The following is a 12,281-nucleotide window of genomic DNA, read 5'->3' as shown; positions in this document are numbered from 1 at the left end:
CGGAGCGCTGCGCGTACCGGGCCGACATGCGGTGCAAATAGGACCGCATAGATTTTCAAAACGGGAATTCCACATAATTATGAAAACCGCTGTAAGTAAGGAGAGGACAGGAAACGCGGAACGCATAATATATCAATACTGTTACACAGTGAAGCCTAGTACGTACTAATACAGCATATTATATGAACACTTGCAAAGGATGACGGTCATATACGTTCTGTCCCTCACTCAACTCCCCGAGATCGGGATAGAACGGCACCAGCGAATCCTCAGCGCCCAAGTAAAGCGCGTTGTAAATGCGCCAATACACTTCTCGGACCTTCCTAGCCGGATGGAACAACCCCTGCAACACGTAACTTAATAGAATGCCAGGACCCAACGTCACACGCATAGCTTCAATTGCATCCATCACAGCGCCGATGACGTGTGGAGACGTTTCAAAGCAATTGGGCCACACGAGGTTCATTAAGTGGAGCATAGAATCCTCACAACCCAATCCCGCGACACCCAAAGCGAGATGCTTGACGATGGTGCTGGCTGTTTGGCGATGGACGAGGTCACGGTCAGTGAGCGCATCCTCGAGCATCGTCACAACCGAGTCGCAGTAATATGCAGACTGGGGACCGACATATTCGAATACGAAGGACAACGCTTTCAAACAACCGGTCCGAACATTCAACTCCGCGGTTCGGTATTCGTTAAGAATGGCAGGTATACATGTGAAAGCTATGCAAGGAGAAACAATGTTATCAGCAAAGCATTTGGCAAAATTAGTATGCCACTCACGTCCACAAGTTTCAGCAACGATGGCGATGGCCACAGTGCTACAGACACGACTTTGACGTTCTTGCACACGCAGGTTGGTCAAAAGTACCGACAACACGTCCTGCGGACCCAGACTCTTGGCGATATAACCGAAAGAATTGACAGCAGCACGTCGAATACCCTTTTTGTGTGCTTTTAGAAGATCCAACAATTCGAAACATATGCGCATCCACTCGCGAGCCGGAACGAACTCCGCGCCACGGTCAGCAATACGCCCAATCAAGTTGATGGACGCTTCCTGCACTTTCTCGTGCCTATTCCGTAGAATGGGAGTCATACGAGGTACTAGAAAACAAAGTTTAGTTTAAAGTAATTATTGCCAAGGCTGGGAAAAACTCACGCAGATCTTTCACCGGAGGATTCATTTGAGTCATACCAACGACGTTTGCAATGGCCCCCTCGGCCGCGATGATGCTTCCCAAAGTGTCTGGATATTCCTCACCAAGCTGTTCGAAGAGGACAAGACCCAACTTGCTAAGAAGCTGATCCTCTCCACACTGCTTGATGACTACCGCCAACCGTGAGGTCAAATCGGCGGCTTGCTGTCGCACTTTGGCACTTTTGTTATTGAGACGCCAGAGAATGGTGGAGACGATTTGTGTAAGGTATGGCTTGACCCGGATGCCAAGGGCGTTAACAACGGTCCCAAAACCGTCCAACATAACCTGATCTTCGGTCGTCTGCTCTTGGAACGAGAAGATGATGCCATCGACCAGCCTCATCTCCAACCTTTCGTCGATATCCGAGGCTCCAAGAGTAGCAACTACTTTGGTGATAGTCTCCATAACCATCTTCCTGTAAGGCTCGGCTTCGTCTTTGAGTTCGTTCACAATCCTGCCAACAATTTCCGATACACCAGACTTCTGCGCCAACTCCACGGTCGTCTCAACAACCTGCCTGTAATTCCTCCGGTCCAGAGCCATACGACGAACCCAGAATGACTTGAAGAAGTCGGGAAGAATGTCCTGCTTTATGTATTGGGGTGTCACTCCCTCTGTTGCCGCGCATTGCTTGACGACCTTGAGTACAATCTTCTTCATCTCCTCGTCTGATGTCTGGAATTCTCGAATCAGGATGACCGTGACTTCCTTGGTGTAATAGGAGGCATATTCCGGGTCCATCAAAGGAATGATAAAACCGATGGCTTTCAAGAAAGCGGCGAGACCTTTGCCGCGGTGAAGACGAATACCCAACCACAATGGCTTTAAGACGTTGTCGAACGACTCAATACCATATGGTGCGGCGGCCTCAGCCAGAGCGGCTAAACCTAAAGCCGTCATTGTCCGAACCTTCTGTTGTTCGTCAGACAAGCCATGCGCGATACAGTCCACAAGATTGCGTAAATGAGGAAGGACAGCACATCCCATCATAATAGCAATCTGTTGAACGATACGAATGCCCGTATGTCGGGCCTGCCATGACTTCTTGGACCGACAAACAGCTTTGAGGAAAGGAAGAAGGGACGGGATACCTAGGGCTGAAGCTACGACAGAGAATGCACGGGCTGTGGTATTGCGCACATACTCGTCGGCGTGGTCGATATCGGGTCTCATGGTAGAAATCATGTGAGCAAGACCCGCAGCTTTAGAGAGGTTGGAAATGATTTCGCGACCTTCCACGCGGGCGTAGTAGTCTTCGTCGATGAGAAGAGGTTCAATGACAACAAGGATCTTGTGGACATAGGGACGAACGAGGTCATCGAGTTTGTAGAGAACGCGATCAATGACCTTGACGAGAAGATGCCGCTCCTGGTCTTCCAACGTGCGTTCCATGAGAAGAGGGAGAATTTTGTCAAACAATGGTCCTGCACCGAATTCACGGGCCTTGTCAGTGATTTGGCGGAGAGCAGTTTTTCGCACAGGTGGAGTCCCGTTTTTTATTTTGAGCAAAAGTCGCATAATTTTGCGTTCCTTCATCTCGTCAACCGACAGCTCTGTTTCATCCTCCTCTTTCAGGATCTTGGCAAAGTATTGCGCATCCTCAGCCTTGAAGAAGGCGAGATTCCCAACTCCCGGAATTTCCGTGGGCAGCTCTGGCGCCAAGCCAGCGGCAGCAGCTAGGGAAGCAGCATCGGAGCTCTCTTGGATCTGAAAACCGCCAACCTCGGTGCTCAAAGGCGTCGCCATGAGCTTTCGTGGGGCAACGCTAGGGGCATATCCAGGAGGCGGAGTGACAATGGTGTAACCGGTAGGAGGCAGAACAGCATCGAGCTCCTCGTCGGTGAGATAACGGTTGTGCTTATCTTCCTGCATGAAGCCGGGCGCGTTCATGATGATAGGCGTCATCGGAACATCAACCTGGACTGGAGTCTGATCCCAACGAGATCGCTTTGCAGTTGTTGGCGTTTCCGCGACTTCAGCAGGCGTAGCGTCCCAGCGAGACCGACGCTTCTTAGGCGCAGAGGCTTCGAGTGCCTCCTTGGACCACTCCCCCGAGTCAACTTTATTGGGATCAACATTCTCATCAGAGGGTTCTGGAACGTCCCAGCGTCGTTTGCGTTTCGTGCCAGCCGAAGCCTCCTTGGTCGCTGCAAGCTCCTTCGCAGAAGCCAGCTCCACGGCGACATCCTTAATCTCGGAAGCAGGAGGCGTTTTATCAAGGTCCATCTTCATCTTTCCCTCCTCTCTATCCTGCCTCTCCTTCTCCTCAATGGCCTTTTTCACCCGGAGCTCTTCCTGCTCCAGTCTAGCCAATCGCATGGCATCCTTGTAGCCCCCTTCAACTTCTTTACCATCTCCGCCTTGCTTGAACACATCAGCGCTCTCAAGTGCTACACGGTCGAAACGACGATTGTGGTAGTCGGATTGGCGAGAAGCTATTTGCCGCTTCGACGCGGTTTCGGCAAATGGGTCGACATTTTCCTCCTCAGCAAGCTCCTCAAACTCTTTGAGCACGTCCTTCGGCACTGTGTACGAGTCTATCAATCTGGGCGATCCCGGAGGAGACATTATACCTAGACTTCCGATAGAATGAGGTAGGAGAGTAGTGGGAGTCAAAAGCCAAGTTACGAAGGATACTGCATGACTAAGGAACCGTGTGAATTCCCACGCCTTTGGTACCCATAAAAGGGCGTACAATTTTTTTTCCTCCCTCCAAACAACGATCATCATGGTGAGTCTCGTTTCCTTCTTCATCTTTGTGATGATTTCTTGCCGCCCCAGTCGTAGCCATTGGCGTTGACGATCGGCAGAGCACAGCCAAACTCATTAGTGCACCACTGACTTTCTCTTCATCGTCGTCGTAACTTCTTGCTCATATTTTGTTCACAGATTCAGTCGTAGATGCAGTAACTGGAGCATCCTCAACGCTTCATTGTTGACATTACTGGTGAGTTGATCGTCCTCTTTCCTGCCCTCTTCACGATGTGAAAACGTACACCCAATACCGCAATCGGCACGCCGGTGATGGGGAGACCAACGAAAAAAATACTAAGAACAGCCAGCTGATTCATTCTTTTCTGCTCCTCGATATCTTCGACTTGCTTTGCTCACGCTTCCAACTTTCTAGTAGTATTTCAATGCGCATGACATCTGTAGCTAGTTCTGCAGAATATATCACGTTGTCTATGATAAGCTTGCTGCAAGTCCCATGACAATTCTTCACTCGTGAGAAGTAACAGGGTTCTGAGTATGTGAGCTTTAGTCGTCCTGTGCTTTCTTCGCCTCTCTTTTCTGGTCACGCATTGATAGGTGAAGGATAGCCAGCAGGACGCCAATGAGCAACGCTTGAGCGACCACAACTGAAATGTTTCCTTTAAGGACTCGGGGTTGTTCGGTCGTTTTGAACAATAGTACTGTGTCAGAAGTTAGCGGAAGTGTACAGTTTAGAAAGATACGGCACCGCACATGGAAGCCAAGCATTGAAGCTGTACGCTACGCTGTTAAATGTCCCCATGATGACACCGCGCTTCTCTGAGCTAGCACCGACGATCTCGCTACACCCTGTATACTTCAAATTAGCCAGATAGACGTTGCAAGGACAAAACAAGCGACACTAACACGCATAGAAAAGGCCGGGTGTGCAGTTAACTAGACCTGATAGGTAGTAAAAGACCTAGTAAGGTTGAGCATCGTAAGTTTCGTTTCCGGTTCAGAGGTACTGACCCATCTAGGAACACGATTCTCTGCGTACACCGGCGTCCCCGCGAGCACAGCGACGTCGATCAAGTGCCGTACCTAGTCACAAAACCAGTCAGATCTGTGTTCACGATGCACAACATTGCGACAGACAGTAACAAAAATCAGTGGAGGCCACCTCCACCCTTTGAGGATGGTATCACTCAACCACAAAAATCCAAGAGCAGAAACGATCTGTGTGGCCCAAATACCAGATGGATAATAATTGATTTGTGGCACAGTGTAAGTTGGGTTTTTCGAGTACTTGAGCCAAAATGACATGGACTGCTGTGGGTTCTGTGAATAGATATACAAAGAATATCCTGCCGTGAAGAGCCATATGTGCCATTCACTTAATAGATTCACGAAGAACTTGAAGTTGAACGATCCTGGTTTCGGGCCTTCACGACCAGCAGCGATCATCCTTGCTTTCCCTATCTCGATATCACGCTCGGAGAACAACCAATTAGGCTTGATAACAGTAGGGAGGTCGGGTATCATGAAGAAGGCGCCAACTGCAATGGGGAATGATATGAGAGCATCAATAGCAAAACACTAGAGGACTTCAGAAGTCAGCGGCATGCATCATAGGTCGAGCTTACCCATCGCCATCTGAAGAGGCATCAGCAAGACAGACGCGAAAGGGACTCGTTCCGACATACCCTGAATAGCCGCCCTTGCCATTCAAAGAGCTATAGATACCGCCTTGGATCAATCCGCAGAGTAGGGTCCCACCAGCAGTAGCGGCTTGGAAGATATTTGACCGTTTGGCAAGCTCTGTAATAAACAGTCAAAACCACCATAAAGTACAGATTTATCTAAACGCGCCATCCTTCGTGTACCACGAGCCAATTAGAAAGAGAAGTCCCTGATATGACGAGATGAACGTCACTGAAGACCAAGAGATCAATGACGCTAGAAAACGCACGGGATAGTAGCCGCTCTCAAACAAGCCGACGAAAAACCGGATAACATACTAAGAAATGAAAGTGGATAGTTGTCACATAGACTTGAATCTTGAATGGAAAGAAACTCACAAGGTGGGTAGCGTGGTGCGCCCAAGTCGTACATAATGTCAAGAGTGTCCACCCCATTTCCAGTGCGAATATGATGCTGATATACGGAAACTAAGACAACGACAGAAATGGGACAAGCGCGCGTACTAATGCGGGGATATGCGATTCAGCAACATGTTCACCGGGACTTGGCCTGTAGTGGTCAGTATAAACATATTTTATAACCTTGAATGACATTCACCTATGACGTATCCTACAGTCCAGCAAGTTTGCGCGTAATTGAGCTCATTGCCATAGCTGAAAACACGGTAAGGTTATTTTCCAGATTATCATCAAGAAGGCAAACAGGTTAAGCTCTCTATTTCATAATGGATCAGTCGAATAAACGGGTCAAACTGATGCAGCTCTAGCTGTACTCACTCTCGCATTCCCGAAACGTAAGCACTATCGACATTTTTTTGGTCGATATATCGCATGAGCAGTCCAAGAACAGAGAATACAAGCAGACTCAAGTCAAGCTTGACGACGAAGTTCCGTTCTTCTTGCGGTCTACAGCAAGTTTAAAACGGGGTTCGACTTTGAAATGTACAGACCTGCTTTCCAAACGAATCCCAAGCTACACATCAACGAAATTTTATCAAAAAGGTCAGCAGAGACATGCGAAGAAAAGTTTACCATAGCTATACCAAGGGATATTTCCTGTATCATTTGACCGGTAAGACAGTTCTGGCGCGGTCACTACATTATTGAACGAAACCGAACTTGAACCTTTGCTTTGAAGCGCTGCCATTTTGAAAAGCGTGAAGAAAGAAGAGTAGAATTCCTGACGCTACCCACTTTATAGCTTCACATGAGGACTCTTTCCAGAAACATTGTTCAGATCATTCCTGAGTATCTCAGGTCATGCGATAAGAATATGACGCGATGAAGATGGAGTCTGAGAGCAAATCACGAACTTCGAGAGGTCACTCAGTCCTGCGGAGGCCCGGGCCGGAGTACTTCAGCTGCCGATCTATGCCGATCGAACTACAGAAAACGTTTCATTTCGAACCTCAACCTATCGCGACCAGGATTCAACACATTTTATGATTTTTCGTCTTTAATTGGTACTAAACCTGCTCATACATCTCTCCATGTAAATGCTACTGTGTCACCGAGTAAGGCGATAGGACCGACATTCATGTTGCGCAACGATGATGGCATGGAACGCCATAGATAAGTTAGCAGGCCGTCTTCTCGTTCTATCTTAAGAATTGCGATACTAACACATAAGGGCGTTTACTTTGATACCTAGCTATCATCGTACATCATGGCCACTGCTGTTGTTTTGTCACCTGCACATGATGCGTTTGCTCCAGAAATTCAAGGCAGCCAAGCTTTACCCGCATGGAAAGTGCCAGCGACAACCAAAGAGCCTTGTAAGCTTTTCAATCGTATTATAATGCGCTACTGAAGGCTGCTTGTAGTGGATTGGGTTTCACTGGAAACTATCGACTTAAATGACCTCGATTCCAACGATCCGTCTGTTCGTGAAAGCCTTATATCTAGATCTAAACATGCCCTCTCTGTCGATGGATTTCTCTACGTCGTCGGTACCGGCGTCACGCAAGAAACCATTGAACGTCAACTTGCCATAACCCAACACATAATCAAAGGCATTGCTGATGAAGAGAAGGTCGGGTATACCGCCAAGCTGTCCGAAGGCTCATATCGCGGCCACAAGCCGAAGGGAATTTGGTCACGCGAAGGCGTCGTGGACAATATTGAAGTAAGTAAACACCTTGCCCGATTATGTTTATCGAACGACAAGCAAACATTATTCACATTGCCTAGCACTACAACTTCGAAAGTCCGTCATTCGATGGCAATATCGATCAACATCCACCCTCTTTACGGCCCTTTCTCCCAGAGATTCAAGCATCTGCCGACTATACGTACAACCACATAGTCCGCAAGATACTAGAGATCATTTCGCTTGTCCTAGAGCTTCCTCCAGATGCCCTTTGGAAGCTTCACAGTCAAGACGGTGTCATTGGTGATTCATGTCAGTTCAATTCCCATGGAAATGAGTGTCAGCCGTGTTTATAACGATCTATAGGCCAGCGATACATGGGCTACCATCCCAGAAGCCAAGAAGACGAGGAGAAGACCAAAAACATATGGAGCAAGGGCCACACGGATTACAACACCATCTCATTGCTATTCTCTCAACCTATAGCCGCTCTTCACATTCTGACACCTAATAACGAATGGAAATGGGTTCAACATCGCGACAGCGCTGTCGTGGTAAACGTTGCGGATGCACTGGACTGTAAGTGTTACTTTCGGTTGTCCACATCACACTTCCTGACTTTGTTCTAGTTTTGACAGGCGGTGTCTTGAAAGCAACACGACACCGTGTCATCCGACCCCCCGCTGATCAGTCCGACATTACTCGCCTAATCCTTATTCATTTTGCCCGGGCACGTGGAGATCTTGTGCTTGATCCTCTTTACGAGTCGCCGATTGTCAAGCGTGATGGGGTGCATGCTTTCCAAGACCGTATCGACGCGGGGGAGCGAGCGCCCACTCAAGCCGAGTGGCTGGCCGAACGAATTAAACGGACCGGTCATGAAAAATACACCGAACACAAGAAGCCCGGCGAAGGGAGAGTACAAGAGCAAGTTCTAGGGCGGAAGGTGGACTACTACGTGTAGGTTCTGATGAGGAGTGCGAGACACCCGGTGCTCGCGTCTGTTTTTCAGCTTCAAATTTCAAATGTAACATGGCTGCAGGCTGAAGTTACTGCGGATTGCGGTGACCGTTCAGCGGTGTTGGAAGAAAACGTAATCCCATGTACACTAAATATACACTTTTTAAATAATGCGTTCGACCAACTTATATACTGTGACACCGGACGACAAAGGCTGCAAGTCAGAGCTTGTGATTAACCCTAGTGGTCCCACTGGGAAACTTCGAATGAAAAATAGTGCAATGAATCTGTGCTTGTGGATGATAATATTTCCTTCGTTGTACAGTTTTTTGATTCCTGAACAGTCCTTGGACCGTCAAGTTCTTTCTTTCGGGTTTACAAAGTTGGCTCGGCTGAGATGCTCTAGACCGCAACGTCACTGTTAGCTCGTCTGATAGGCGCTTACCTCCATTATCTCGAATAATAGGCATTTGTCGCGATACAACAACCTGCCCACGGTTTGAAGGTCCAGTTCGTTGTGATTGGAAAGGATGGATCCGGCCCGATCTTTGCCGCAACCAACCACGCGAAGATGCGCCGCCGGATCAGCTTATCAGAGTTTTCTACGACTAGACTTCAACTGAATCAACCAAGTCTTCGAAATCGAAATTGTCGTGCTGTCTCACAAACTCGTTAACATTTGCAGTTTCTGTTATGACAAGGCTCAGAAAGTTTACCTCTCATTCTCACTTGTTCTAATGGATTGTTTATATTATAGATGAAAGTTTACTTCCGATGACATAACTTCCGGAGGCCTGTCATCCATATCTTTACCTCCACCAAGTGGTTGGCAACGCGAGGGCGCCTGCAACATTAAGTTCTAGACTACAGGTTAAATATTTTGCGATGAACGCCCCCCATTCATGTATCCGACCCCGAAGAACATACACATGTCGCGTCGAAGCATTGCACGTTGGCGGCCACGAGTATCGTTAGTCACGTCTAGGTCTCACCGCAGAGTCTTCGCATCTCATCTTCGCCTTAATTGTCCAGACAATCATGGTTGATGAGGGTAAACTCCGGGCGGAAGATTGTTTCAAGCTTTTTGTACCCCTTTGTTTTACGGCTGACGACAAATCGCAACGTCGCGACATTGAGGGATCATCTAGTATCCGCCTCGGTCCGATTTCACCCGCATGGCTTAACCAATAGTTATCATGACCTCTACAAATCTTCCACCGATGGCGTTTGGAGGGCATCTTTTCGCTTCGCTCTCGAATACTGCGGGGTCCGAGTTGTATAAAGACGACCGATGTGCATATTTAGCGCATCCTTCGGAGTGTTTTCACTATCTTAAACCTGACAAGTGAGTTGTTTGCTTTGTGACGATGGAACGTTCTCTGATCTGGCCATCCTTTATAGCATGGCAGCGATCCGTCAAGCTACTAAGCTGTGCCACAACTGTGGAACGGAGTTCTGCAGCACTGCGTGGATGCCGATTCCGTGTAATGCATTTTCGCAGCAGTACCGATGGACAAGCAACGTCCTAGCTGCTCCAGAGGAAATCGAGTATCGCCGCGAGATTTCAAATGCCAGAGTCGAGGTTTTGCGGTATGAAAATGAACTGATGAGGTTGGCGCAGATCATGTCCAAGCTGGACGCAGAGAGAGCCGCTATGGAAACCTTCATTCAGCAGAAAGAGTCATTCCTTTCGCCCATTCGAAGTATGCCCACCGAGATCTTGGAGATCATTTTCGAGTGTGCTGTAGATCTGGATGTGGCCTGTACCACGCCATCTTTCCGCGAAGCACTCTCCGTGCACCGCATCAGCCTCGTCTGTTCTCGATGGTGCGATATCGCGACTTCCATGCCACGGCTGTGGTCTTTTATATCCATCTCTCTTGGCAGACATACACAGCACGATCTCATCGTCTCTGAGGCGCTAATTCGAAGGCACCTCGAACTGGCGGGAAATGAGCTGCTGACGATCCGTATCTCTTCCGAAAACTACATTCCCCATGCCCATTACCCATTCATCGTTCAGCTTGCTCACCACGCTCACCGCTGGAGGGATGTACGCGTCCGCCTCTCAACTGCGGGCGTTGCTAAATTCTACGAGATTCTTAACCGACCCGGCGTATCTCTTCCCAGTCTCGAACTTTTGGCCATAGATTACCCCGCAAACAGCTACAGTCGCGAGTTCAGATGCAACACATTCATGGGAGCGTCGAAGCTCCGGGAAGTACACATATCGGGGTCGGGCACACAGATAGTCAAGGTCCACCAGCACCCGTTACCCTTCTCGCAGCTTGAGGCTATCACCCTTGGTGAAGGCATTCAGGACAGCGTATCGGTGGCACGTTTGATTGCGACAGCAGAAAACGTTGACCGACTTACGGTTGTTACTGGGCCCTCGCCAACCTATTCCCCAGTTGCTTCCGATATGAGAACCCTAGAAGTCGTATTGACAGGAGATTTTAGTGTTCGGCCGCTTCTTGACGCGCTTATCCTTCCCAGGTTGGATATCCTAGTCTTCCGCCCCGCGGACCTCGGCTCGGATCAACAAGTCGTTGATCTGGATCCCGTTATTGGCTTGGTGGCGCGTTCCACTTGCCGCCCTCGCCAACTTGTCGTCAAGGGAGTGAAGGTGATTGATTACCAGATGGATGCGCTCCTCCAGCATGCGCCCCAAATGGTGGTAATATCCTAATTATCATTCCTTATGATATGGTAGATTTTGCTTCATCTTGGGTTAACTATATGGATAATGCACTTCTTTTCATTTTGGGTTTTAGAATTATCTACCATAGACTTGCTAGACTTCAAGCTTCGAGCTTCATACCAAGACATTTTATACATTTATGACATTGCATAATACACTAATAGCATCCTAGACATATACCCCGTAGACTATAGACGTACAGCCCTGGATATATAGACTTGCTCAAATTTGCTCGAGTACCCTTTCGCATAGGAAGGTCGTCGCCATGCATATGATATCCAAGACAATATTTATTTTGTAGGATTTCGATTCACCCGCCTAGTCTATGGCAATCACCAGTGAATTCATGTGTTTTCAACAGCTACGAAGTAAGAATGAGCAACCATGAGAGAACAGGGTCATAATACCGCAGCATATTTCTCCGAAATACAACCCATAATATGCCTTGCTTCTGAGTACATATCAACGACGCTGGAAACACGGTAATCGAAAGAGCTCGAAAGAGATACGATGGTCAAAGTTGGCATCATATCATACAACACATGCATTATAACCACGGACACGGTCAGGTATTTTGTCAATAAGCACCTACTTGATTTGAGCTGGAATTTGAACTGTGATGTGCAATGACAGCCTGAATCGATTTGCTTTCAATTGCCAGGTTCGGACAAGTTAGCCTGTTTTAGCCATGCTGTTACCTGCTGCGATCACCCAGCGATCAACACGGTGAGTCGTTGCTATTCAACGCTCCCGCGGTTTCATAAAGCATACTGACCGTTGACCTGTGCAATAAAACGTAGCTGTTAAGATGCAGCGTCTGTAACATCTACAAGGTGTCTCTTTTCTTGGTGTTCTATGTGGCAATTTAACGACTCAAGCTGCTAGAGAAAACATCGCGTTCCGCGTAATCTTAACTAAACTGTGTTTCTAGT

General features: G+C 48.1%; 4 protein-coding genes across 4 annotated transcripts; 2 read left to right on the top strand and 2 right to left on the bottom strand.

Annotated features, from left to right (window-relative positions):
* Positions 1-4: 4 nt before the first annotated feature.
* EV420DRAFT_1546937 (armadillo-type protein) lies at positions 5-3,913 on the bottom strand. Its single transcript, XM_060473326.1, has 3 exons — positions 1,166-3,913; positions 787-1,110; positions 5-726 (listed from the first exon to the last, which is right to left on the bottom strand). The coding sequence occupies exons 1-3, from the start codon at positions 3,771-3,773 to the stop codon at positions 179-181; spliced, it is 3,480 nt and encodes a 1,159-aa protein (XP_060330006.1). The 5' UTR covers positions 3,774-3,913; the 3' UTR covers positions 5-178.
* A 503-nt stretch (positions 3,914-4,416) lies between these two features.
* On the bottom strand, positions 4,417-6,890 carry EV420DRAFT_1309380 (major facilitator superfamily domain-containing protein). Its single transcript, XM_060468545.1, has 16 exons — positions 6,632-6,890; positions 6,554-6,572; positions 6,377-6,505; positions 6,303-6,314; positions 6,198-6,253; positions 6,104-6,149; positions 5,978-6,053; positions 5,869-5,916; positions 5,769-5,808; positions 5,603-5,717; positions 5,543-5,552; positions 5,055-5,495; positions 4,929-5,000; positions 4,824-4,878; positions 4,671-4,766; positions 4,417-4,618 (listed from the first exon to the last, which is right to left on the bottom strand). The coding sequence occupies exons 1-16, from the start codon at positions 6,744-6,746 to the stop codon at positions 4,464-4,466; spliced, it is 1,485 nt and encodes a 494-aa protein (XP_060330005.1). The 5' UTR covers positions 6,747-6,890; the 3' UTR covers positions 4,417-4,463.
* A 103-nt stretch (positions 6,891-6,993) lies between these two features.
* On the top strand, positions 6,994-8,828 carry EV420DRAFT_1546923 (uncharacterized protein). The gene is made up of 6 exons (XM_060473325.1): positions 6,994-7,175; positions 7,251-7,374; positions 7,423-7,724; positions 7,790-8,000; positions 8,055-8,267; positions 8,318-8,828. Exons 2-6 carry the CDS (start codon positions 7,266-7,268, stop codon positions 8,650-8,652), a joined length of 1,170 nt encoding a protein of 389 aa, XP_060330004.1. The 5' UTR covers positions 6,994-7,175; positions 7,251-7,265; the 3' UTR covers positions 8,653-8,828.
* A 1,016-nt stretch (positions 8,829-9,844) lies between these two features.
* On the top strand, positions 9,845-11,337 carry EV420DRAFT_1643561 (uncharacterized protein; the record flags this gene model as incomplete). Its single annotated transcript, XM_060477532.1, has 2 exons — positions 9,845-9,993; positions 10,050-11,337. The coding sequence occupies 2 exons, from the start codon at positions 9,845-9,847 to the stop codon at positions 11,335-11,337; spliced, it is 1,437 nt and encodes a 478-aa protein (XP_060330003.1).
* Between the last annotated feature and the right edge of the window lie 944 nt (positions 11,338-12,281).

Source organism: Desarmillaria tabescens (genome assembly GCF_030435595.1).
Source record: "Desarmillaria tabescens strain CCBAS 213 chromosome Unknown EV420scaffold_20, whole genome shotgun sequence".
NCBI classification, from domain to species: domain Eukaryota; kingdom Fungi; phylum Basidiomycota; class Agaricomycetes; order Agaricales; family Physalacriaceae; genus Desarmillaria; species Desarmillaria tabescens.
Note: the sequence above shows the minus strand (reverse complement) of the source record. Positions and strands in the feature narration are given on the sequence as shown.